The sequence below is a fragment of the Hydra viridissima genome, unplaced genomic scaffold, assembly GCF_058129835.1.
Source record: "Hydra viridissima isolate aposymbiotic clone 2 unplaced genomic scaffold, HvirCarnegie_v1 scaffold_11, whole genome shotgun sequence".
NCBI lineage: Eukaryota > Metazoa > Cnidaria > Hydrozoa > Anthoathecata > Hydridae > Hydra > Hydra viridissima.
Genome location: NW_028324310.1, coordinates 4,872,501 through 4,898,510, shown reverse-complemented (window position 1 = coordinate 4,898,510; position 26,010 = coordinate 4,872,501). Strand labels below are relative to the sequence as shown.

Here is a 26,010-nt window from a genome sequence, read left to right as displayed (position 1 = left end):
TAAATAAAAACTCTGTATAACAAAATTTATGAATAGTGTAAACAAGTAATAATTAAAAAGCATTATAACTGATCTTATCATACTAATTAAAAAAACAAGTTACCCCAGTTCCAAAACAACACTTAGTGAATATTTAACTTTGAAGCAACGTATACATATTGATGAAAAAAATTATTGTAGTTGAACTTTTAAAAAATCTTGAATGATTAAAGATAACTTTCTATTCCATTTCTGACAGGCATCATAACATATCCATCAGCTATTGGCAAACAAATAGCCTTACATTTGACATCACACTTTTGGACAAAAATTCCAATTATAGCATCTGCTGCTTTAAAATGTAAAACATTTAATAATGTTGAGCTACATGGCCTAGAATAAAACTCTTTTCCTTGGCCTATTGCATAAATATCACAAATAAAACCATCTTCAACAACTTCTTGCACAAAAGCAAAGTTACCATGCTTAAGTAAAATACATGAATCACTTGATAAATGCAATTTTGCTGTTATTTTCATTTCATTTTGATTACTTTCTTTTTTTCTTCCTACTAACTTTATTTCTTCTAGTCTTTTTACAACCTGTACTAGCGGGTTGGGTCCACTGCGAACTAGACGTTTTAATGATTGTAAGAAATTTTCAAATGGAAAAGAAGACAATTGGTTTAAACTACATTGAAAGTGTCTAACATCATCACCAAGGTGTAACAGATTGTGAACATTATACACACAGAAATTTTGTCCGTATAACTGACCTGACTTTCTAACAAAACTATGCATAAGTTCTTCTGCATACTGTAAAAGAGGCACTCTCTTTTCTATGTTATCAGTTAAATATATAGTCATTGAAATAGACAATGCAAGAAAATGTTGGTAAATATTTGGATTAATTACATCTTTTAAAATAACTGGACCAGTATATAGAAGGAATTGTCTTAGTTCCGTGGCTTTCCATCTGTTAACCTCTGCTAAAGACCTTGGCTTTCGTGCAAATTCTGATGGTATATAGCATCTCATGTTGATTAATAGTTCAGATATCTGATTCAGCTGAATATTAGAAACTTTGCAGCATGCAGGACCCTCTTTCCAAAACTTTAACATTCTTTTTAGCACACCGAGGCAAACAGTATGCATGTAGTCTAAAACAAAACCTGTCACACAGGGGAATGACAGTTCAATTAAGGGTGAAATATTATTCTGGTGAATATCCTTATAAACATATTTTATAAATTCTTCATCTGTTCGTTTTCTATAGACAGCTTCATCATTATCATAGACAATACAATTGTCAATACGTCTACCTTTTATTTGACATCTTTCACAAGCATTGTAACCACTATGGCTCTTTATACATTTTAAATAAGACCGAGCTGGTGCATCACAAATAAATGCTAGTATGGACACAGAAAATACCTTATTAATATAGCAAATATTATCAGACTTCAACTTTTTATATTCAGAAATAAAATCTGATAAAAATTCTTGAACAGAACATGGTTTACCTTTTCCATAAAATAAACATACCACAAAAGGCCTATAGTTTTTAACACAGCACAAAATTGGCCAGAAATTATCAGCTGATGATTTTTTTAATGGTAACCCATCAACATTAACTTTTAGTTCAATTACATGCTGGTCATTAACAAATGCTGGATTTTCCTTTAAAAACGGCACTATTGTATTTTTTAGACCAAAGTAATAGTAACTTCCTCCACATTTGTTTAAACATGGTATAGTTGAAGGAGTCACTTGACAAAGAGTGCGACTATCTTTTGGCAAATTTAAACCATGCTTTCTTAAAATACTGAGCAAACTATCTGCATGCTCTCTGCTACATTGACTATCTACAAGCCAACTAGCTAACTCAGTCTGCAGGTTTTCATTTCTTTTTAGGACATCAATATTGTTTTCAAGCTCAAGCTCATTTTCTGTACTAATGTCTATGTCAATATCAAACTCTGAACTTAAATCAGTTAGATCACTGAGGCTTAATGTAGGTGAGTGGTCTTTAATTAACACTTTATTGTGATCATGATCACTTTCTGTTTCATTTATAAGCCTTTTCACTTGTTTGCTTATTCTACGATAAGTCTTTAAATAATTTCGTCGAGACATCTAATGCAAAAAGATAATATACATATACCGCCAACAGGGGGTACTTGCAATAAGTGGGGCTTCTGAGAACAACATTAAAAAAATAGTATCAAATAGTTGATTTTCGTAAACTTGTATACAGACTTGTTTACATTTATGTAAACTTATGGTAAAAAAACTTCCATTTATAATTTCATAACCCATTTATAAACTTATAATCTAATTTATAATATTTATAATATAGAAAAGTAAAAAGCTAAAAAAAAAAAAAAATGCAATTTTTTTTTTAATTGAACTGCTGTAATTTAAATAAAAACTAACTATGAATAGTTAACTAACAATGTATCAACGTTTTTAAAACGTTGAATTGTAACGTTAGCGCGCGCAACATATACGCAACGTTTTGATAACGTTTTTTGCCGGCTGGGTATGAATTTCCTCGGAAAAAATCGTGATGAAAAGGAAGGTAGGGCACGGTCGTTTACATAAAGCGAAACAGCGCTATGTTATTATGCGCATGCTCCAAAAATAGAAATCGAAAGTGATGTAAACATGAAAAAAATTTATGATTTATCAATAGCTGCAATCCTAACATTTTCTCAAATAATTTTACAAATAGGAATCTTCTAAAAAAAATGTAAGTAGGGATAGTTCCTATTATAAGCAAAGTTTACATCAGCCTTAAAAAAACCTTGAAATTTGATTGCGCGCGAATGTAAAAAACTGAAAAAGCAGCTTGTCGATAAAGGTCAAATTGAGAATTTTAAAGTCAGGATAAAATAAAATCTGATCGTAGAATTTCTAGATTTTTTTTTTAAAACTGAAATTCAGTCTATATACAAAACAAAAAAGCAAGTTTTACTGAGCATTCAATTTTTTTACTTTACGATGATGGCTTACAAGTGATGACAATATTGCACTGTTTTTGGCTGGTTCTAAACTATGTATAAGTGCTACAACTCAACTCAACCTGCTAGCGTTGTTTATAAATTTGCATTCTCTAATATTATTTTTTTGTCTTTAGATGGAACTACACAACACAAATTTGAAATTCATGTGCAGAGTTTGTGGCAAATGGCTCGGAAAAAAGCAATACCCTATGAGTATTAGCCTGAAAATCAAAATAGAAGAAGTTTTTTTTGTCAAACTGACAGATATAGAGAGTGTTCATCCCAAAAGAATATGTCATAAATGTTACTGTACAGTTAATAATGTTAGCAAAAGGAAAAAAACAACATCTGTGACTTTATTTTCTGGCTGGCAGCTACACAACATCAACTGTGTAGTGTGTCAGATGGCTGAGAAACTACGAAAGGGAGCAATAGGCACACAATCAATTTTGAAAACAAAGGAAGATTTTTTAGGAAGACCTGGAAAAAATAAACGTTGGACAGTTGCCATGCTTACATCAATAAAAGAAAGCTTAACACTTAACACTATATACAGCCTGAGTGAAAATATAGATATATCAGAGCTTAAAAATGAACTAAACCCTTACTTAGAGCTATGTCTATGCTGTATGTGTAATAAAATACCAAAATTACCTGTTACACTAAAACGATGTGAACATTTGTTTTGCTTTTTATGTCTAGTTGAAGAAATGAAACAAAAGCATTTAAATAAAACATTTTGCCCACAATGCAAAGAAAATATTTATTATGACGACTTGATGGCAAGTAAAAAAATTGATTCCCTGCTTAAAATGTTGACACTTGTATGTTCTGCATGCAAAATGAAATTCAATGCATTAAAAGAATATCAATCATATAAGTTTCATAAAACTATCTGTATTGCAAAATCATCCTTATTATCATCATCATTGTCATCATCATCGTCGTCATCATCTTCATCTTCTACATCATCCTCATCCTCATCACCATCATCATCATCATCATCATCATCATCATCATCATCATCATCATCATCATCATCATCATCATCATCATCATCATCATCATCATTGCCATCCACACCATGTAGATCAAGTATCACTATATCTGAGATGTTTAAGCTAACTAAAGATAGTGATATTCCATTAGAAGTAGAAGAAGCCACACTTCACATCATTAAACAAAAGATGGAAAAATCAGGAGGCAAATCAATTCAATTTAAAAGTGGAGGGCCAAGAGTAAGTAACTTTTCTCTATTTCAAAACAAACAAACAAAATTAGCTTTATTAAACCATAAATTATAATTAATTTACTTGCTTACTTTCCAGCCAATGTTATTTGCACATACACCAAAAGCTTATGTCTGTAGCAACCAGGCAGCAAAATCAACCACCCGCTGTCGAAATTCTTCCATCAAGAGACATCTTGAAGTTGTAGCAGGCACTTTAAATAATGCAGTTGGCTATCAAACTTCAAAATTAGTAAAAGCTCTTCCACCAGAGACAAGACAATCGATACTAGCAAATTCAACAGTTAAACATATTGAAATAAGTGCAAGTAAAATGGTAGCTATGAAAACAGATATGGGTATCCCATGGGAAAAACTTAAAACAATGTCCAGGTAATTGCAATTGGATAATGATTTCTAATCAGTTAGTTATTGATATCAACATAAGCTGAAATAACTTATTTTCTTAACAGGTGGCTTAAAACATTTGACATAGGCACAGCATCATATGCTTCTCAGAGAGTAGTTGCTGAAACCTGGTCTGGAGATGACATTGTGGTTGAAAATGCTCCTTTCACCTTTTACAAAGAAGAAAATGGAAAGTTTGAAATAAATCAAGCACCTTGGGGTAATATAAAAGATCTTTCAACACATATTCTCAGACATCTTGATCAACTAGAAAGGTCTAAAGTTACCTAAGCAAAAATTAAAATCTTTAGAAAAAATATTAGTTAAGCAAATGTAGCATATATCAATTTGCAAATGACACATCTCTTACATTAAAGCAATTTTTAACACTTCAAGTGTAGCTTACAGCATTAAAATACGATTTATATGACTTGTATATTTTTGTAAGATGGCAAATTACTTATATTTTTGTTTATATATATATAGTTGTAATGGTCTTGTGCATCATAAGTTCATTCCTGAAAAAGATATTCAAGTTAAAATTGGAGGAGATTATGGTGGAGGAAGTTTTAAGATGAGTTACCAGATTGTAAATACTTTAAATCCAAATAGTAAAGAAAATACTATTGTTTTCAACATTTTTGAGGCAAAGGACTACAGAGTGAACATCAAAGTAGCCATGACAAGATTTCAAGAACAAATAGAAGATCTACAAAGAATGAAGTATAAGTAAGAGAAGCAAATAATATATATACACATATATGTATGTATGTAAATATATATATATATATATATATATATATATATATATATATATATATATATATATATATATATATATATATATATATATATATATATATATATATATGTAGCCTTACTGATTTCAAAAAATAGATATATTTTATCTAGGGATAACAACCTTACAGTGTTCATCTTTGGTGATTATGAATTTCTTTGTGCACTTTACGGTATTTCAGGAGCTTCAGGTGAGTTATAAAAGAAATTCGACTTTAAAAGATGAATTTAATTTTAACAACTTGTAGTTGTTTTTTTTTAGGGAGACACTGTTGTCTGTTCTGTTGTGCAACAGCAAATGAAATGAAACTTAGTAAAGAAGAAAGAACAGAAATAGAATGTCGCACACTTGAAAGTCTTCAAACTGATTATCAAAGATTTATGGAAAATGGGGGTCTCAAGACAGATGCTAAAAATTTCAATAATGTCATAGCAGAACCAATTTTGAAGGTACCTCTAGATCAGGTAAAATTATTTCTCTCGTTTAACTCAACTTTAACTAGTGATAATTGCTTTGCTGTATTATAACTCATACGCATACATTTGTACCAAGGTTTCTTTACCAACTCTGCACATTGCTATTGGGATTTATCTTAAATATTTCAACATGTTTGAAGAAGAAGCCCATGAATTGGATATTCTAATAGCAGCAGAAGGAGTATTAAAAAATGATAGCAGCATCTGTTCTGAAAAATATCATGAATTTATGTCAAAGCAAAAACAACTGTCAGACCTTCAAAGTTCTATTTTTAATCTTGATGAACAAATGCAGCTGGTGAATGATGCTATGACAATGGCTACATTAAATAATCCTGAAAATGTGGAAAATATAAAGTCAATTTACTTCCCTCAACTTGATTTTCTAAAGAAAAGGAAAAAGGAAATGGTAAGGATTTCTTAAAAATTTGGCATTGATGACATGATAATGTTAAACTCTCAATCCTTTGATTTTCAGTGTAATATTTTTTAAAAACTATGTACAATGAAAAAAAATTCAGTGTTATTAAATAATATTTTGAAATTTTATAGGCTAGTACCACCTTAAGTACTTTATTTGTTATATCTGGATGATTGCAGACCAATTTTTCCTCATGGAAGCTATTACTCCTGCTATTTAACTAATTTTTATTTAAAAGCAATTATAATACTTCCATAGAAAAAACAATGTAATACTCTGGAGCTTCAATCTACACTGAAGAAAGGTGAGGGACCATGCACACAACAGATTGAAACAACATTACAAAAACTGAAAGTTCAGCGACAAGCATACCATGGAAAAAGTTTTATCGGGAATCATGTGCATAAAATGCTTCAGGTTCCCTTTCTTTTATAAATGAATTTATTCCAAATCTAAGACATTATTATTAATAACAATAACAAATAATATAAAATCATGCAATATATCTTTTGAAGAGACAATTTTTTTTTTTAGAAAAACTCTATACTAATGTTGTGTAATTCTATTCCAAAGCTTGTTTTTGATGAAGGATTTTCTGGAACAAGCATTCACGAAAAAGCAATTGAAATCAGTAGAAAATATAAATTACTCTTTCATAAATTTTCTGCATGCTATAGCATATTCTCCTCAAAAAATACCATGACAGCAGAAATATTAAATGAACTTGGTATGTTTTATTTGATTTTTTTCTTTTTCTTTCTGCTTTTAATGAGTTTCTCAAAGCGATTGGAAATTTTATTGTGTTATAGTTATTGAGGTTGAAGAGTATACTGAAACTACAACAATACCTAGGAAGATAATTATGATGATTTAACTTATAAAGCTGGGATTATAAGTAAGCCATAATTCATGTTGCTATCATTTTTTCTTTAGAAAAAAATATTGATGAATTGATGAATTTTTACCGTACAACTTGGCCTGAGGCTTCAGTGCCTCCAAAGTTACACATGTTAGAAGATCACGCTATTCCATTTTTGAAAAAATGGGGTGCTGGCTTTGGATTCTATGGCGAACAAGGTGGAGAATCAATTCATCTTGAGTTTAACGATTTAAAGCGCGTTTATCAATCTATACCTTGCCCAACAAAGCGGTTAAAAAGCATCCTAAAATGTCACCATCAGAAAACTAATCCTAAAAGTAGGGTGTTAATTCCTAAATCATATAAAAGAAAGAAAAAAAACGAAAATTTTAATAGTTAAAAATACTTTTGGCAACATCATTTACATTGTTAAAAAATATATAGCTCCTTTTTTATTAAAAAACATAACTATATAAAATGTAGTTTTAATTGTCAATAAGGTAATCCAGAAAAGCGTCTTTTTTGTCCATTAAAAAAATTGAATGCTAAGAAGAGCCAAAAGAAATAAATGGAGGAAGGTCTCTTCAAACTTTTTCAAAAAATTTGGTTACATTTCCACGATTAGAAATCTAGAACGCAGGGTCCAAAAAGTGTAAACAAATCACAAGTAGTTAACCAGCCACCTTTCTCAACAACAAATGTTAGCAAACGATTAGATGTTCCTTCTCTTGTTTTAAGTATTTTAGTACACAACTGGGTTATCGTTAAACTAATTTGAATTAAAATAGCAACAAAAGACTTTATTTATGTTGGCAAATATGCAATTACTTGGTTTCTAGTGAAAAATTACGTTCGTTGCCAAGGACCGTAGCCATTTTGAAAATGTTGATTTTTTTTCGTAAAAATTGCGCATGCGTATAATAACATAGCACCACTAAACGACCGTGAGGGGGGAAATTAATGAGTTTATAAACTATTTTAAAAACTTAGGGTCTGCGTATCGTTATTATTTTGAACCGATAACGATATGAAACGATAACGATATCAAACGATATGAGTTTGCCTATGAAACGATAAAATCGGTTTAGTTATCGTTTGAACCGATAACCAAACGATAACTTATCGGTTGAAACGATATTATCGGCTTTTTTTTTATCGGTTTATCGGAATACATAAAAATAACGAGAATACCGATATTTATCGGTATAATAACGATATTTTTTACAATATTCCAATTTTTTTTTTTTTTAAAATGCCAAATTTTAGTTCAAATATATAATAAATCTTCAAGTCGAGTCAAGATGTCCTTTTGCCTATCTTTACCGGTTTTACAAGTTAATCCTTCCCAATTGTATATATTATCTAGATGTCTAACTTCACAAAAATTCTGTAAAGAAAAAGTGAAGCAACACTGTTCTCCAAAATGAACCCCAGGTTGAAACTCTCCCCACTCCTGATTTTTTTACATTTAATCAATCATATGCATTAGTAAACACAATGTATGCTGTCAAAAAAATCTGAACTAAGTGCTAAATATGTATACTTCCAAAATTAAAACACATAATTTTTGGCTTTTTTTCTTCCAAAGTTTTAATAAAGTCAGCCATTATTGTAGTCAAAATAACCCATTAACATTTATTTATTTCATTTACAAAAAAACCATAATATAAATACACTTGTATCACAAATGATATTTAAGTTAATGCTTGTTTAAATTAAAATTTACCACAGCAGAATTTAGCTTTTCTCCATTACTTTTTTGTCCTATGTTTCTTTTATAGTTCATCAAAGTTTTTTTAAATTTGTGATGAACTGATTCACCACATTGTTCTGCATAGCAACCTAAGCTAATATTATTGCAATCTACTAAGGTGAGAATGTGACACACTAAAATATGTATTTTCCATGAAACTGTCAAGTCATAGCTAAACACATCTTTTGTATATAGTTGAAGACTAGAAAATGAACTTTTGAAATCTTCAATTTTAACAGAAATATCTGTACCCATTTCCAAGCCAAACACAGCTGATTTCACTAATGAAAACTTACGCAAGCAATTCATTATTGGTAAAATATTGATTGCTGCAATTAAGGTAACATCCTTCTCCGAAATATCTAACAGGAGCATAAATCAATTCTAATTGTTTCCATGTAAACCTACACCATGATACCCTCTCATTAATATGTAATGTGTTTTCAACCAGCTTTGAAAAGCTGGCCAAATGTATTAAAGCAAAGTACAAAGTTTATGCACAACTCCCATCATAATGTGAAGCTCAGGTGGAGGAACAATTTGTTCAAGAAAAGTTTCCTGATCTTCTTTTAAGTAAATGAAGTGAGTATTTCTTACATTTTTGTATTCCTGCATTTTCAATCTTTTTTTTCCACCATATACATATTGATCATAACGTAAGTCTATGGAGCCCAACATTCTTAGTTTCCCTGCTTCAAGGGAGCATTCTCCTTCACAATACAGGCAGGCATATTTACCAGAGTGACTTGAAAGTTCAAAAACACTATTTGCACACTTTAGGTCAAATGCCATACTGAAGTTTACTTCAAGTTGAAGAAGTGCCAATAACCTTTGGAGATTGCCCTCTAAGACCATCTCCACAATGGCAAGAATATAGCATTCCTTGACACAAGAATCTTCATATATTTCAAAGGAAGAATAATGATTTTTTTGATCGAAAACATTAATAATAACTTTTAAGAAGTTTTGACCACCATTTAAAGATATTCAGAGTTTCCTGCAATTCCATCATTTTAACATTAATAGTCGATTCTACAGCACTTGTTAGATTCCTGTGTAAAGTAGAACATGATTTTTTGGTTTTATTTTTAGAGAGTTCTAATGCATTTGATAGCTCCATAATATTTTGGAACAAGATATGATTAACTTTCTTTCTTTTTGACTTAATTTCATTTACTCCAACTGTAACAGAGAAAAGATTCCCACCTGTAGACATCTTGAACTGCTCTACACTTACAATGCTTTCACTCTCCATTTTATGCTTTAACAATCCAGATGCTACTTGTTCTGCATGTTTATCTCCAAGTGATTCACTAATATCTACAACATCGGTTACAGCTTTACTTTTGCAACAATCATGAGAAACTCCTCTAAAATTAATAGTAAGAATTTTATAACAGTTTTTGAAATAAGTAAAAAAAGTAAAAAATATATTGAATGAAACTATAAAATAACATAAAGAGAAAATATGTTTTAACTGATCTTATTTTAAACCTTATTTTTAAATTATAAAATCATAAATATAAATAATCTATACTAAGATTTAAATAGCAGAGTCCACAGATTTTTTCAGCTACATTTAAAGTATTTGACCCTGGCTAATTATTTGTCTGGATACATATCAGAGGTTCGCCTAATAGTACTCCTATTTACCTGAAATACATTCTTTTTATCAAATACATTATTCTACCTGAAGTATATTACATAATACCAATATGTATGTGTTTGTGTTAATATATATATATATATATATATATATATATATATATATATATATATATATATATATATATATATATATATATATATATATATATATATATATATATATATATATATATATATATATATATATAGACACACACACACACACACACACACACACACACACACACACACTGGCTAGAGAGTATATCAAAGGTACTTTGATCTATATATATATTAATGGGTTATTTTGACTACAATAATGGCTGACTTTATTAAAACTTTGGAAGAAAAAAAGCCAAAAATTATGTGTTTTAATTTTGGAAGTATACATATTTAGCACTTAGTTCAGATTTTTTTGACAGCATACATTGTGTTTACTAATGCATATGATTGATTAAATGTAAAAAAATCAGGAGTGGGGAGAGTTTCAACCTGGGGTTCATTTTGGAGAACAGTGTTGCTTCACTTTTTCTTTACAGAATTTTTGTGAAGTTAGACATCTAGATAATATATACAATTGGGAAGGATTAACTTGTAAAACCGGTAAAGATAGGCAAAAGGACATCTTGACTCGACTTGAAGATTTATTATATATTTGAACTAAAATTTGGCATTTTAAAAAAAAAAAAAATTGGAATATTGTAAAAAATATCGTTATTATACCGATAAATATCGGTATTCTCGTTATTTTTATGTATTCCGATAAACCGATAAAAAAAAAGCCGATAATATCGTTTCAACCGATAAGTTATCGTTTGGTTATCGGTTCAAACGATAAGTTATCGTTTCATAGACAAACTCATATCGTTTGATATCGTTATCATTTTATATCGTTATCAGTTCAAAATATCGGTTCATACCGATATACCGATAACGATACGCAGACCCTTACTAAAAACTTGTGATTTTGTGTAATTTTCATAATAATTTAGTTGCCAACATTATGTCGGCAACATATTTAATTACCTGAGAAATAAATAGTAATGTCATTAAAATATTTAAACTCACGGTTATCATGGATCGGTTATCATGGATCATGATAATGCCAACCTAGCTGACCCAAGAACACCACTTATGGTTATGGCTATATGGCTACAGGGGTAAGTGACACACTGCGTTTAACTTTGGAATTTTCCACCAGAAATTTCCAAAATTCACATGGCACCTTCCCACTTAACTAAATTCATCTTTCAGTGTTGTATCAGGGCTAGTTGGCAACATGTGCCAGCTTACAACTTTTTGTATTAGCCGTAAGTTCACTTAAGTTATATACAGTATGCAAAATCAAGTATTGTTTAAAGAATTTATTTGTGTATTGGTGAATTAATTGCTTTTCATACTTATTGAATTTTACACAACTGATCTAATGACGCATAAAATTGACTACAAAAAAAAAATAATCGTACAGTTCAAAAATAATGTCATACTAATCAAACTTCATGAAAATTAGTATCGAGTGGGGCCTCCTTTGATCTCGATGGTCTCAACTATACGATTTGGCATTGAGTTGACCAAATTTTGAGTTTCTTTTATTGTTATATCATCCCATGTGCTCATTATGGCTTCTTTCAAGTCGTCTTTGCGTTTAAGTGCTCGGTCACCAATTTTTCTGTCCAAAATATACCACAAATTTTCTAAAGGATTCAAGTCCGGACTTTGAGATGGCCATTCCAAAAAATTGATGTTGTTTGTTTCAAAGCATACCTTCGTTTTCTTAGCGGTATGTTTTGGATCGTTATCCTGCTGTAGTATAAAATCGTTTCCCATTCTCAATTTTTTAGTAGATGGTCGAAAGTTGGCTTTGAGAGTTTCACAGAACATTGAAGCATCGATTTTTTCATCAATAAATCTCAATTTTCCCACTCCTTTCCAACTCATACTACCCCCAAACCATCACATTTCCTCCTCCATGCTTTACACTACCTCGCAAACAACTTAATTTATAAGCTTCTTCTTTTTTTCGCCACACTTTCTGAACTCCATCTAATGAGACGAGGTTGTATTTTGACTAATCTGACCACAAAATTTTTTTCCTATATGATATCGGCATTTTTTCGTACTTCTTTGCAAATTCTAATCGATGCTTCGTTTGTTTTGCAATTAAAAAAGGTTTTTTTCGAACAACTCTACCTCTATATCCTTGTTCTCTAATACGATTTCTAATGGTTTGAAGGGTTACTGTGATATTGTGATCCTCTTGAACTTTTAAAATTAAAAATAAAAATTCAATAAGTAAAATTCAGTAGGTATGAAAAGCAATTAATTCACAAATACACAAATAAATTCTTTAAACAATACTTGATAAGATATCTAAAAAAAATTTCAAGTATTTTAACGGAAAACTCATTTTTTTTTATGCAATCTTTAAATTTTTTTATTTTTTTTTAAGTGTACGATTATTTTTTTTATGCAATCTTTAAAATTTTTTATTTTTTGCATACTGTAACACTACAGATCTACAGACATGAGAAATTATAATAGAAAAGTGGACAAGCCTGTAAATTCTAAAAATGTTACAAAAAAATGCTGTTGATGCTATTTTTGTAGAAGGAAAGTCTATTCGATCGATTTAAGGGCATTAAAAGTTATGGTAAAAAAATATTGTTGAATAAAAGTTATCAAGAGTTTTCATAAAAAAGATGCGCTTGAAATAGATGCTAAATGTTGCTAAACTTGTCTCTTTTTATATGGTGTGCTAACTTTATCTGAGAGTATAGGCAACTAACCTTGGACCGGGGTTAGTTGGCACATATTTTTTTCTTTTTGGAGGCCTTTTTTGGGCCACCAATTATTTTTTTTTAATGTTTGACACTTGAACAAGCTTGCAAAACTCCTATTCTTTTAAACTGCAATTTGATATCCTCAAAAAAGTTCACCCAGAAGTACACAGAGCTCAAAAACTAAAACTGTAGCCAACTAGCCCCGGTCTCCCCTAACCTGTGATTCAAATTTTGAAATCTTTAAATTTTTTCTGCGGAAAATAATTTAATTTGAAAGTTCAAATTTAGTGAAATTTTGACTTCATCGTGCGCCAATAAAAAAACACCTGTAGAATAAGAACCACTCTTTATAATTTGATAAAAATTGGTGCCTATAGCCACACCAAATTCTAGATAAAGTTTCAGTCGGATTGGTTAACTGGTCAAAGATTTTTGGCAGTTTTAGTTTAAATTTTGTTAGTGTTTTATACCTCAAAACGTTACCAATTACTGTGATATTTGATCACTATTTTCAAAACAATGGTTACATGAGTGTTCTACTATGTAATATCAACAATTTCTATTATAACTTTTTAATTGCTACATGTTCCGTTTTCATTTTATAGACCAAAATAATGATTTGCTATTTAAAGCCTGGTTTGTCTTTGCTTATGTATAGCGTGAATTTTTCAGCATTTCCTAAGGTATAAACTACTGCCAAAATGTGAAAAAATCCACAAAAAAAGTGCAAAACCAAATCAAATATTAGGATTTTTGTTGTTTTCCAATAAAAATCTTACCATTCGTTTCATCTTCAAAAAAAACCACATTACCTGCACCTTGCCTGGTCTCAGATCAAAACTCTTCTGCTATCAAATTTTACTCATACAGATTTATAAGATTCTCCGGATCTTCCCCAGATTATTCTATGGGAGGATTTCAAATTAATTTTGAATGTTTTATAGGCTACGTTTTTCCAGTAACTAAAGCATATTTTCATGTTATTTGACAATATCTAATCATCTCTTCATGTCTTTTCATCAAGGATTTTTTTTTTTACAAAATATACTCAATGAAAAGGTTCTTGTATTTGTAATGTTATGGCCTTCTTTGATTTACTTTAGTGGATTAAAACTATGTTTTTATTTTGGCAAATAATTTTTTTCTACCAACTGCATCAGTTTTCCTTCTTTTGCTTTAAAGCCGAACAATATCAGCTTTTCCAATGTTAATTATTTCCTTGTAATACTTTCTACGATGCAGAGATTCCACTTTCCTTCTTAAACATCCAGTTTCTCTTTGCTAATTTTAAATTCAAGTTTCACTAAACAGTGAGTCAATTCTTCTTTTGACATACTATTCTCTTCTTTTGACTAAAAATATTACAGTACGTTTATAAGATTAAAAATATTACAGTACGTTTATAAGATTAAAAATATTACAGTACGTTTATAAGATTAAAAATATTACAGTACGTTTATAAGATTAAAAATATTACAGTACGTTTATAAGATTAAAAATATTACAGTACGTTTATAAGATTAAAAATATTACAGTACGCTTAATTCATAGGATTAAAACATAATTTTAAAAAGTTTAAAATATAAAAATATAAAACTTTTTTTTAATAAAAATTAAAACAAAAAACTTGAATACTTGTTTTTCATTCTGCAACTGGATTTTTTATCAAAAGAAATTTAATGCTAATTTTTTCAATGCTTTTTCAAATGGAAGTAAATCTTTCGTGACTTTAATATTAAGTTCAGCACAAATATTTGATCGTTTAGTTGGAATTGGTCTCAGCATATCAAAGTATTATTTCTGAAAGTATGTTGATACAAATATCAGCTGTCATAATTTCTGTAGTTCTGTGAATGCGCTTAAACCAGATGATGAGAAACATCCTCACATCTGTGTACCATCTATTTTAAAAACATCAAATTGATATTCATTTGTCCACAAAACAGCGCCCCTTTTCTAGTTTGACCAGGCGGAATATTTACGGAAAAACTCATTTCTGGCTTTAAGTTTTTTTCAATAAAGGTACACTTCAGGGTGTTTTTTATCAAGTTTATACTTTTAGATGATTGCATTTTTTTGAACCTTAATAATAACCCCATATTTTTTATTTTTCTTAAACCTCATAATCAAATTTTTATATCTATCTGTATAAGTTGTTTAAAATAACTCAAATTTAAAACAATTTTTATATTTACACATACAAATTTACAAGATTTCAGAAAAAAAGTCAGTTTTTTAACTTTCTTTTCTTAATAACGTTTTTGTTTTTTTCAAGAGATTCATTATTAAAATTGTTGCTACATTTCAAGAGATTCATTAAAGTTGTTGCTACATTTCAAGAGATTCATTAATAAAATTGTTGCTACATTTCAAGAGATTCATTAATAAAATTGTTGCTACATTTCAAGAGATTCATTATTAAAATTGTTGCTACATTTCAAGAGATTCATTATTAAAATTGTTGCTACATTTCAAGAGATTCATTATTAAAATTGTTGCTACATTTCAAGAGATTCATTATTAAAATTGTTGCTACATTTTAACAAAATTGAGTCAAACCCTGGATAATAGTATCTATAACATACCCTGATAATTTGGAGTCAATCGGTTTGAATTTTTTTGAAAACTCCCGCTATTAAATTTTTTAAGAAAGTAAACCTAAAAATTTGCAGAAAGTTCAAAGAACGGAGTTTTTACGCTTTTATTGGTGAGAAAGTAGATTGCATTTGATTCAATGATTAGAAATAATCGCAAATTCAGAAAGTTCAGGAAAAAAATATCTTTCTATATGAATAAAAAATTCGCAACAAATTTGCCACACGAAACCATGAGCTTTAGTCATCCGACGCGAATAAAAAAAAAAAAAAACGCAAATATATTCTCACTCTAACAAAACAAAAAAGGCATTTGAATGATAGTCTGATGAAATTCAAACTCGAAAACCTGTTTCAAATGAAAACTAAAATGGCAATTATTAATTGCAATTAACAATACTATATACAAATTCTATGAACACAATCCGAAGAATACAAACTTTAAAATAAAGTTTATTTTATAAATAAATAAAAAAAATTTATCTTAGAAAACTATATCGCGTTTCGTACATAGCATAACATCATAAAAAATACTTGCGTTCGTTATTTTTTCAGTTATAACTTCGAAATTTCGCTGTAAATTTTGAGTGCAGGTCCTAACTTTATTTTTAAATGATGAACCATGTCAGCTTGGCTTAGAAGGAGCAAAGCTTGACCATCAATTTCCTTGGAAAAAACAACTTTTAATAAAAAATTAACTATTAATGAGACTAAAAAAAACAAACAACATTGAGAGCATCATAAAAATAAAAAAATTAAAAAAAAAATTACATGCTCTTGGAAAGATTTTACAAGGTCTTGAAACCCCAGATTGTTTAGAAAATTGCTAACGTCATCCTGGCTCCATGTTAGTGCAGCACTTCTGCACTGATTAGTTAAAGCATCTGCAAGGCCGGCAGGCACGTGTGTTGAGGAGATGGGTTTAGAAAGACGTTTTGTGGAAAATACATTACCATGCTTCAGTGAAGGCGTGGCTAATTATACAAATATATATATATATATATATATATATATATATATATATATATATATATATATATATATATATATATATATATATATATATATATATATATATATATATCATTTTTATTACCTAAACGGTAATAAAAAAAAAAACAAAAAAAAAACAACAGATATTACATGATGATACTTCGTCACTTCCTCTTCTTTTCTTATTTTTAAAAGGTCTAAAAAAAGAGAGACAAAAATGTTTTACGTAGAAACAGTAAATAAAATTCAAATTTATTCTAAAAATTGATAGGGTTACCTGGATTTTGTCATTTTTGAAGGTGTGGAAGATAACTTATTGGGACGACCAACCGGACGTGAGCTTGGGCTAAATTGAAATTTATAAAACGAAAATGAAGTGCTTTCAACGTGATACCAAAACCATGTCATTTAGGTTATCACCAAATAAAGATAAAATCACTGAAAGCAGAAAGACAATAGGAGCTAGAAAATTGAAAAAGTATTAAGACACCAACGCTGCATAAGTTCAAGTCTAAAGATTAGTTAGGACTCAGTTAATAACCATATGTGAACAACCACATGTGACATGATAATTTTGAAAGCACAATGGTAATGTAGAGTAAAAATCCTTTTGCAATTTGAAAGAACCAGAGATCTCATTTATACAGATGAGTATTTAAATTACGGCTGTCCTAAAAAATATATTATACCCAATGCAATCAAAAAATACGCAATTTATTCAAGTAACCTTTATGCCGAACAACCGCGATGCGCACTCGCAGTACTGAAATTTCTTTAACTTAAAAAAAGGTTTCAATCAGTAGACAATCAAAATGGAGTACTTCTTCAATGAATTTCAAACTCCTTTGTATAATGAATAGGAGATGCATTTTTTTCATTATATTGCTCGGTATAGCTATATATAGTTTTTTGAATAAAAATTCGAATAGCGATATTTATAATGAACACAAAAGAGTGCTTGCTATCAGAAGCAGAGTAGATAACAGGCAGGGTTCAACTATATTAAAAACGACTCCAGCAACTGCTACAGAAAGAATAACACCAGTTGTATCAAACAAAACAATTTTGATAACACTAGAGGATAATATCAACTTTTTTAAGAAATACTGGTATTTACAACGTGAGTATCGGAACAACTTCACAAAGATTTTAGCGCCGTGCAATAACCAAACAGAATGGATCTCACATGATGCCTCGAGAAAAAAACATATGCATAGCTCTGTAAATTTTAGTCATGTGATGCTCGACATTCAGCCAGCAGGTCAATTCAGCAGAATAGTCATTTTTTCAAGGGGATTAACAAACAAACAAAAATTTATCGGAGGTGACGTGTGGCGTGTTTTTGTTTACGGCGAAACCTCGGTACCTGTAACTGTTCACGATCGGTTAGACGGTTCCTACGAAGCAATATTTTTAATCACAGAGCCTGGTTTATACTATGTTGACTTGCATTTAGATTACACTTTGTGTGATGGCCTTAAAGATCCTCCTTCAAACTGGTTTATTAATGGTATAGTAATTCATTTCTTTTATTTTTCTTGGTTAAGTAATGACAAGAAGCCTTGAAAACAGCATCAGTCTATTGTCATTAATTTAGGTAATGCACAGGGAAAATACCAACCACCTCAAACATTACCTGGTAATGAAAGATCCTTCTTGGACGAACTATTCCTAACAGGCATACAACTTAAAGTGGAAAAGAAAGATACCTCTGTTTTTGAAAGTAAAATGTTTAAAATTTTAAAACAAATCAATCGATGTAATAACCAAAAAAAAATAAACAAAATATTAAATAAATAAATGTACATTTTAAAACATTTTTGAAACTGATATTTAAAGCAATTATTTTCTTAAAAAAATTTCAGTACTTCTAGATAGTAACAAAGACTTTTACCCAACAAAATCTTGCTACATGTGGGATGGGTTTGGCCGATGGTTCAATAACACGAAATGGAAGATGTACTTCCCAGGTAATCAAATGTTATTGTTGCTTGTATGTTTTCAGGAACAAAAACTTTCTAAATGTTTTTTGTTTACACAGAACCGTTTAAAAAGAAAGCAAACACACAAAAAAGAAAGGGAAGAGGAGTACTTTGGATATTTGGTGACTCAATTGGTGACTTTTTCTATCGAGCCAATGTAAATAAACCCCTTTGTAAAAAATTGTTCTCAAAATGTAATAGAACATACAATTGGGTATATGATACTCACGGTGACCTAATAAAAGCAAAGATGGAAGATGCAGATGAAGATTTTAGCATAAAAAGAATAGTAAATGAACTTCGTGATGTAATAGAAGATCTTGATGAAAATAGTTTATTGCTTTTAAATTATGGATTGCATTTTACTCAAACAGTACCTTTTAAAACATTCCAAACTATGTTAAATGCTGTTATTACCCTTTTAAAAGAAAAACAACAGACAAAAGTTCAAACAAACATCATTTGGAAGACAACAACTGCTTTTCAGAAATGGAAATGGGGAGACCCAAAGTACAATGGAAGATTTAGCAATGATAATAGATTTTTAACATCTCAGGTAGTTCCTAAAAATAATTATTTTCTAATTACAAAATTTATCACGGCATTTTTTGAATGCTGTCAATCAATTTAACAAATTATCTTTAGAGGGTTCAGCTGTTCAATGCATATGCTTCACATCAAATGTGCAATTCTGGTTTTGATGTTCTAGATGTATATCCCATGACCTTATCATACCCAGCAGGTACTGGCACAGCTGTGAAACCTTGGGATGCAGTCCATTATGAACCAATTGTGTTTAAACCAGTTGAAGATTACTTAGCTCAATACTTTGATGTATAAATATGAACACTAGGAATCATAATAATAATGATAATAGTAAAAGTAAATACAATGTTAATAAAAACAATAAGAAAAACAGAGATTAATGTAAAACAACTTTTAGTTGAATAACTTATTAGGGGGATGTTGCTTCCCACTTCATCCGGTAATAATGGAATTCCCTAGAGTTAAGTAAAGAGCTTTAAAGAATTAACAGAGAAAATGTATTTTTTTACCGTTTGTTAGATCCATTTGTTGTTGAATCCGGTAAAGTATCTAAAAAAAACAAGAAGTTTATTAGGAAAATCAAAAAAATTATGGACATGTTGATCAAAGCAATACACCTCTACATTTTTAACAAGGCTGTTTCCCTTCGTACAAACAAGAACAACTAGAGATATTTACCTGATTTTTTATTATGTATACGATTTATTATTGAATTTTCTTCAACACTAGCATTGGGTGCAAGTCTATCAATTACTGGTGATGTAGATCTGTTTAAATTTTGTGCTGTGTATGGACAGCCAAAACTGGTGTGATGAGTGGTGTATTTTGCACCTTTTATATGTCCAATCCCTCTGCAACCAATAGTTCCACATAGCACATCAGTTTCATGACCAGCTATAATACAAAGAATTACAATAATTAAAGTTAAAGTGATACTTAGAAATGGTGTATATTTACAAAAACAGATTCCATTACTAAACACAAAAAAATATATTTAACTTATACATCTAGGTGGCTCGAGGGTATGCCCAGTATTTTTACACCAGTTAATTGGATGCAAGTCAACAGAATCTGTATCAAACCAATAGTCATAAATAGAGCTCCATCCATCAAAATGGATTTTAATACGATATTCTTCACATTCTGCAACTGTTGCCACACGAGCTAAGGATGGATTTCTAGGGTCAATAACTTCAAGTTTTTGACCAATTTGAAAAACTGGTTCTTTTCGCTAAAAGATAAAAAATTTAGGATAATTATTATATTTTTATTCATACTCAACCTAATTTTTTTTATTCATGGTCACTTAAATATCTGTGAAAAAAAACTATTAATTACCATGAGTGTGATAGAAATGTTAGAATAATATACTAACTTACCAACTTGAATAATTCCTGTGGAGCTGCAATTGTTTTTGTTTGTGTTAAGTAGTCTTCCCATTTGAACTTATTAATCATTTCATCTGAATAAAAAATACTTATAAATAATTTCACTAAAAAGAAAAGAAAAAATAAAATTATTTTAAAAAGCAAAATTCTTCATAAAACATTTTTGTTTTATTTTCATTTACCAGTAGGAGGAATTAGTGTGATTCCATTTTTTTCACACCACCCTACACAGTGAATATATGGACTGTCATCTTTGCACCAATAATCATATGAGTCATCCCATTCATCAAAATGTACTAAAAAATGTTCTGCAATAATATTGTTTACTGAAGCAACACAAACAAGGTCAGGATTTTTTCTATCAATAGCTTCTAGCTTCATATTTGTCTTGAAACCATGAGAAGGAGATGGCAATTTCCTAAAACAACTTTCTGGGGCAGCCTCGCATCCTGTTAAAGAAAGATAATCTTTCCAACAAAAGGTAGCAGGGTCCATACCTATAAAAAAAAAAGTTTACAAAAAAAAAGAAACTCTCAAATATTCAAATGATTAAATCACAACATCAGTAACAGCTTTTAAGAAGTTCACTGAATTTTCAGTATAATGATCAAAAATACCTCTTGGGGGTGTCAACTTTTGACCATTATCCTGGCACCAACCACATGGATGCAAAAAATAAGAATCAGAATTGATCCAAAAATCATAACACTCTGACCACCCATCAAAATGCAAACGCATTCTAGCACCTTGTATTTCCACAATCGATACAACACAAATAATAGACTGATGTTTTGGATCTACACATTCTAATTTCATAGTCTGACAAAACTGATTCTTTGGGAAAAGATCTTGATCTGGGTATTCCTTTAAATTTAGAATAATAATTCAGATTTACTCAAACAATTAAAGCTGACAATTAAAATAAGACAATTTGTAAAACTTCAAGAAAAGTAATGAAGTATCTATATTAAAAACAACTTATACCTTTAAAAAAGTGTTTAGGGGAACTGGATTTTTCTTAGTAATCTCCAGGTATTCACTCCAAGAAAATTCTTTTTTATAGCCAACTAAATAAAAAGTGCATTAGTTAACAAAAGCAAAAATGAGAGCTGAATTTAGTGTAATATTAGTGACAAAATGATTTTTCTTAAAATATTCAAAATGCGTTTAGTGTCAATTCATTAATAGAATCTTAAGGAAATGAGAAAAGATCAAAATGTTATAATAGAGCATTTTAATTAAGGACTGTCTGGAATGATAATAACCCATGGGATTTTTGAAATATTTTTTAAAATAAATTTGCTTTAAAATAATTTAAAAACTTGTTTTTTTAAATTGTTTTAAAGCAAATTTATTTCCAAATACAGTAAAGCTTTTAAAAAGCAAGATCTTCAAGCTGATTACAATATTTTCTTAATTTAGTGCAGTCTCAATCTTGTATGAGCTTTTGGATAACAGTTTTCATAAAATCTTTGATGCTACACCACAAATTTGGCAGTATTGATGCCTGATGCAATTTTTTAACTCTTTGGCAGGTCATGTTTCATGCTTACTCTAAATTTTTCATTTGGATGAAGCAGTAGCAACTTTGCTGAATTTATGTCTTTATGACAAAAATGGAGGTCATTTTGTTGGTACCATTTTTGTTGACTAGCAAATATTAGGTTTTTTTGATATCCCAAACACTGGATTTACATTGATTCCCCTGATCACTCATTGATCATGACCTCTTTCTCAGTTTCTTGAATTTCCTTCCAAATTCACAATCTTGACACTCGTAATTTGATGTTTCCTTGAACTTTATACTCTTTTATAAGCAAATTAATTGAAACATTACAATTTTTAAGCTACTCATCCAAAATGAACTTTCTAACTTCTACTTGCAAATACATTTTCTATGTTTACAATCAACTTTTTTAGGTTATTTGAGAGGGAGATAAATTTGCTTTAAAACAAAAAAAATTTGTCAAAATTAATTAAGTGGTTTTAGAAATGTTTCAAAAGTCCCATGGGTCATTATCAATTTGGACAGTCTTTACAGATATATCCTTCAGAAAGAAAGAACTGTAAAATAATCGAAATTAAGTTAATTACCAGTACTAAAATATACAAATGAGTCATCTTTTTCAAAATCCTCAACGTCTTTATTCTCCTTTGTTTCAATATAAGATAAATTTACTTCAAAGTCACTTGTCTACAAAAAATCAAAGTATTACATTTGGTATTTAGCAACAAAATTCCTATGAAACATAAAATTGGTTTCCCATAATTCAAAACAACCCAATATTACTATTTGCACATTTATTTACCTGATTTTTTTTACTTTTTTTAATAGATCTCCTGCCTGTCTTTGGAATTGGGCGCTCACCTTTAGCAAACTGGTCTGCAATCATTTCTGCACGCTTCCGACTAGCATATGCACCAACACATCTCTGGCTACAAAATCGACCTAATTAATGAATAATTTGAATGATTTTTTAACAATCTGTAGTTCAGTATTGTATTGCATTAATTAGGGTGGAGTGAAAATTTTTTTTTCTTCATTATCAATCTTAAAAGTTGTGTATAGTTATCAATAATAATAATACTGATGATGATGATGATAATAATAATAATAATAATAATAATAATAATAATAATAATAATAATAATAATACTAATAATAATAATAATAATAATAATAATAATAATAATAATAATAATAATAATAATAATAATAATAATAATAATAATAATAATAATAATAATAATAATAATAATAATAATAATAATAATAATAATAATAATAATAATAATAATAATAATAATAATAATAATAATAATAATAATAATAATAATAATAATAATAATAATACTAATAATAATAATAATAATAATAATAATAATAATAATAATAACAATAATAATAATAATAATAACAATACTAATAATAATAATAATAATAATAATAATAATAATACTGATAATACTAATAATAATAATAATAATAATGTAATAATTTTTTTTGCTAGCTAAAGTAGTGCAAATAGCTGTCTAATGTATTAAATTCTTAAAAAAAAAAAAAAAATATTGCATTTTAAATTTAGCATGCTTGATTGTCTGATACATTTATGTGCTTTCCTATGAATAAACTAATAGATCTGAGCTTTAAAACTAACATTTGAATTTTATTTCAGATAAAAGAAGAGATATCAAAAAGTCTGACATGAAATTTCAAGTCTGACATGAAATTTCAAGTCTGATATGAAATTTCAAGTCTGTCATACAAAATTTCAAGTCTGACATGAAATTTCAAGTGTTAAAGTTCAATTATCAGAATGGGATTTTTAGTTTGAAAAAAAAACTGGATTAAGAAATATGACTATCAGTAATATAAACAAAAAGGAAACCAAGATATTACAAACAAAGTTTTGCAGAAAGTCCAAAGAAGTGCATCATATTAAAAATAGTATTAGTGTATTATCAGCAACCACTTTCATAATATGTCAAGATATAGAAGATTATATACCTACAGAATTTTCAAGTGAAGATGACAACTATTTATTATCATTATTTGAAGAAAGTACTAAATTGACACAAAACAGATATGTGTCAAAGTTTGTGCCAGATAATGGTATATCAAAAAGACATGCTTGTCAATTAGTCAATGCTCTTCTAAAGGACATGAAAATTTTCTCTGCTGATAATATAATATCTGCTGATAATAGAGTAAAAAAAAGGTTAAAAGACAATCAAATTCTTTAAAGAACAAAAAAATTGAAACTCACTCACAAGAAGAGCAGATTATTACTTGTAATGGAATCCCTAAAATTGACCCAATCACTATGAAAGTTTAAAGGCATGTTTGGGGAAAGTGACAATTTTTAAAACCCATAACAAATCATGATTCCAAAAAAAGTGTTTTTTTACCCTACCCTAGTATCAATTCTAGGTAATTCCATGTAAAAGTGGGACAAAAATTAAAATTTTCTACCCACCCCCTCAGATTTTCATTAAATTTTAACCAGTGGTACCTATCAATGAAACATGAAAAAAATACAAAATTTAAGCTCCCAACTCCAAATGGGTTAAAAGTTATGATGTGTTAAAATTTAGCCTTAAATGCAATATTTTTTGTTCACATCTGCCATGATGGATTTTATTACGTTTTTTGTATAATTCAAATTCTAGTGGACCATTTTTGAGGGTGCTGAATCCAAATATATAGAAAGAAACAAATAATATTTTTCAACAGTCATTTTTTGATCTTAAAATGGTAAAGACAATTTTTCTGTTTTTTTTGCCATGGGTTACACTTAAAGGGCTTGAATTTTTTTTCAGAAAAAAGAAGAGATATCAAACTATCTTAATATAAGAGGTTTTGGTACTTTGAATCATTACAAAGATATACTATTTTGAACTTTAGACTGAAAATGCCATTTTTTGGGCCTGTGTTCTTCATTATGGATACTTTAGTAGTAACTTTTCCTGAATAATTTAACTTACAGTGGAAATATATTGGCTGAAAATTGGTATTTGACCATTTTTGGAGGGTAGTGAATCCAAAGAAAAAGAGAAAATAACCAATTCAAATTTATGATCATTGTTTTTTAATTTTAAAATGGTCAAAATAAGTTTCTATGCTTTTTTAAAGTTTACATTTTAAAAATATAATTTATATATTAAGAAAAATTGAGATGCATGAGCTTTACCATGAAATCATTATTCGCTTTATCAATTTTGGAAACCATACCAAGCCAGTAAAGTTCATCATATGTGATATTGTAACATTATGGGTGGAATGACTGTCCTCCTTCTACATCTATGTAGGATGTATTATACAATTACAAACATGTTCTTTATATAAACAGTTTATTAAATTATACATACCTGAAGAACGAAATTCAGTGATCAATCCAAAACAACCACAAGTTTCACATTTTAAAACAGCTTCATCATCAATGCTTTTTTTTTTAATTTTCTTTTTTGTACTTCCAGGTGAAGTTTGTACTTTTTTCTGAATATCTAAATCATTGCCTAAATAAAAATAGTAACAAATTTTTTTTATTATTATTGATAAGGAAAATAAAAATTTTTTTTTTAAATATTTAAAAAATACAAATATATCTACAAAGTGTTTCAACTTAATATACTCAGCAACCATAGTTATTATT

The 26,010-nt window shown here is 29.1% G+C and overlaps 4 protein-coding genes and 1 pseudogene across 12 annotated transcripts in view; 2 read left to right on the top strand and 3 right to left on the bottom strand.

Annotated features, from left to right (window-relative positions):
- Positions 1 to 19: 19 nt before the first annotated feature.
- LOC149881827 (uncharacterized) lies at positions 20 to 2,229 on the bottom strand. Its single transcript, XM_090066079.1, has 2 exons — positions 1,502 to 2,229; positions 20 to 1,390 (listed from the first exon to the last, which is right to left on the bottom strand). Exons 1-2 carry the CDS (start codon positions 2,112 to 2,114, stop codon positions 207 to 209), a joined length of 1,797 nt encoding a protein of 598 aa, XP_089922205.1. The 5' UTR covers positions 2,115 to 2,229; the 3' UTR covers positions 20 to 206.
- A 762-nt stretch (positions 2,230 to 2,991) lies between these two features.
- LOC145194870 (uncharacterized) lies at positions 2,992 to 7,637 on the top strand. Its single transcript, XM_090066153.1, has 11 exons — positions 2,992 to 4,013; positions 4,086 to 4,221; positions 4,312 to 4,604; positions 4,685 to 4,894; positions 5,106 to 5,348; positions 5,532 to 5,608; positions 5,680 to 5,882; positions 5,971 to 6,303; positions 6,574 to 6,732; positions 6,850 to 7,042; positions 7,249 to 7,637. Exons 1-11 carry the CDS (start codon positions 3,118 to 3,120, stop codon positions 7,572 to 7,574), a joined length of 3,069 nt encoding a protein of 1,022 aa, XP_089922279.1. The 5' UTR covers positions 2,992 to 3,117; the 3' UTR covers positions 7,575 to 7,637.
- A 1,640-nt stretch (positions 7,638 to 9,277) lies between these two features.
- Positions 9,278 to 10,306, bottom strand: LOC149881826 (uncharacterized; annotated as a pseudogene).
- A 5,954-nt stretch (positions 10,307 to 16,260) lies between these two features.
- LOC145190848 (lethal(3)malignant brain tumor-like protein 4) overlaps positions 16,261 to 26,010 on the bottom strand; it is a 22,377-nt gene continuing 12,627 nt past the window's right edge. For 7 of the 8 annotated variants that reach the window (XM_090066059.1, XM_090066061.1, XM_090066058.1 and 4 more), the window contains 14 exons: positions 25,727 to 25,873; positions 23,167 to 23,306; positions 22,952 to 23,051; positions 21,842 to 21,924; positions 21,475 to 21,721; positions 21,040 to 21,354; positions 20,849 to 20,931; positions 20,475 to 20,700; positions 20,148 to 20,363; positions 19,979 to 20,018; positions 17,219 to 17,287; positions 17,092 to 17,138; positions 16,720 to 16,922; positions 16,261 to 16,614 (listed from right to left, as the gene is read on the bottom strand). In XM_090066059.1, coding sequence (XP_089922185.1) covers positions 16,504 to 16,614; positions 16,720 to 16,922; positions 17,092 to 17,138; positions 17,219 to 17,287; positions 19,979 to 20,018; positions 20,148 to 20,363; positions 20,475 to 20,700; positions 20,849 to 20,931; positions 21,040 to 21,354; positions 21,475 to 21,721; positions 21,842 to 21,924; positions 22,952 to 23,051; positions 23,167 to 23,306; positions 25,727 to 25,873 — 2,027 coding nt within the window. In that variant the 3' untranslated portion in view covers positions 16,261 to 16,503. Of the gene's footprint in view, positions 16,615 to 16,719; positions 16,923 to 17,091; positions 17,139 to 17,218; positions 17,288 to 19,978; positions 20,019 to 20,147; positions 20,364 to 20,474; positions 20,701 to 20,848; positions 20,932 to 21,039; positions 21,355 to 21,474; positions 21,729 to 21,841; positions 21,925 to 22,951; positions 23,052 to 23,166; positions 23,307 to 25,726; positions 25,874 to 26,010 lie in introns of those variants that run through there. The other variant, XM_090066066.1, reaches the window with a different exon arrangement.
- Positions 17,666 to 19,904, top strand: LOC145191386 (uncharacterized). 2 transcript variants are annotated; one of them, XM_090066083.1, is made up of 5 exons: positions 17,666 to 18,451; positions 18,539 to 18,664; positions 18,816 to 18,911; positions 18,983 to 19,479; positions 19,569 to 19,904. In XM_090066083.1, exons 1-5 carry the CDS (start codon positions 17,770 to 17,772, stop codon positions 19,761 to 19,763), a joined length of 1,596 nt encoding a protein of 531 aa, XP_089922209.1. In that variant the 5' UTR covers positions 17,666 to 17,769; the 3' UTR covers positions 19,764 to 19,904. The 2 variants fall into 2 exon arrangements, with proteins under 2 accessions (XP_089922209.1, XP_089922208.1); XM_090066082.1 differs by having other exon boundaries at positions 17,667 to 18,451; positions 18,807 to 18,911.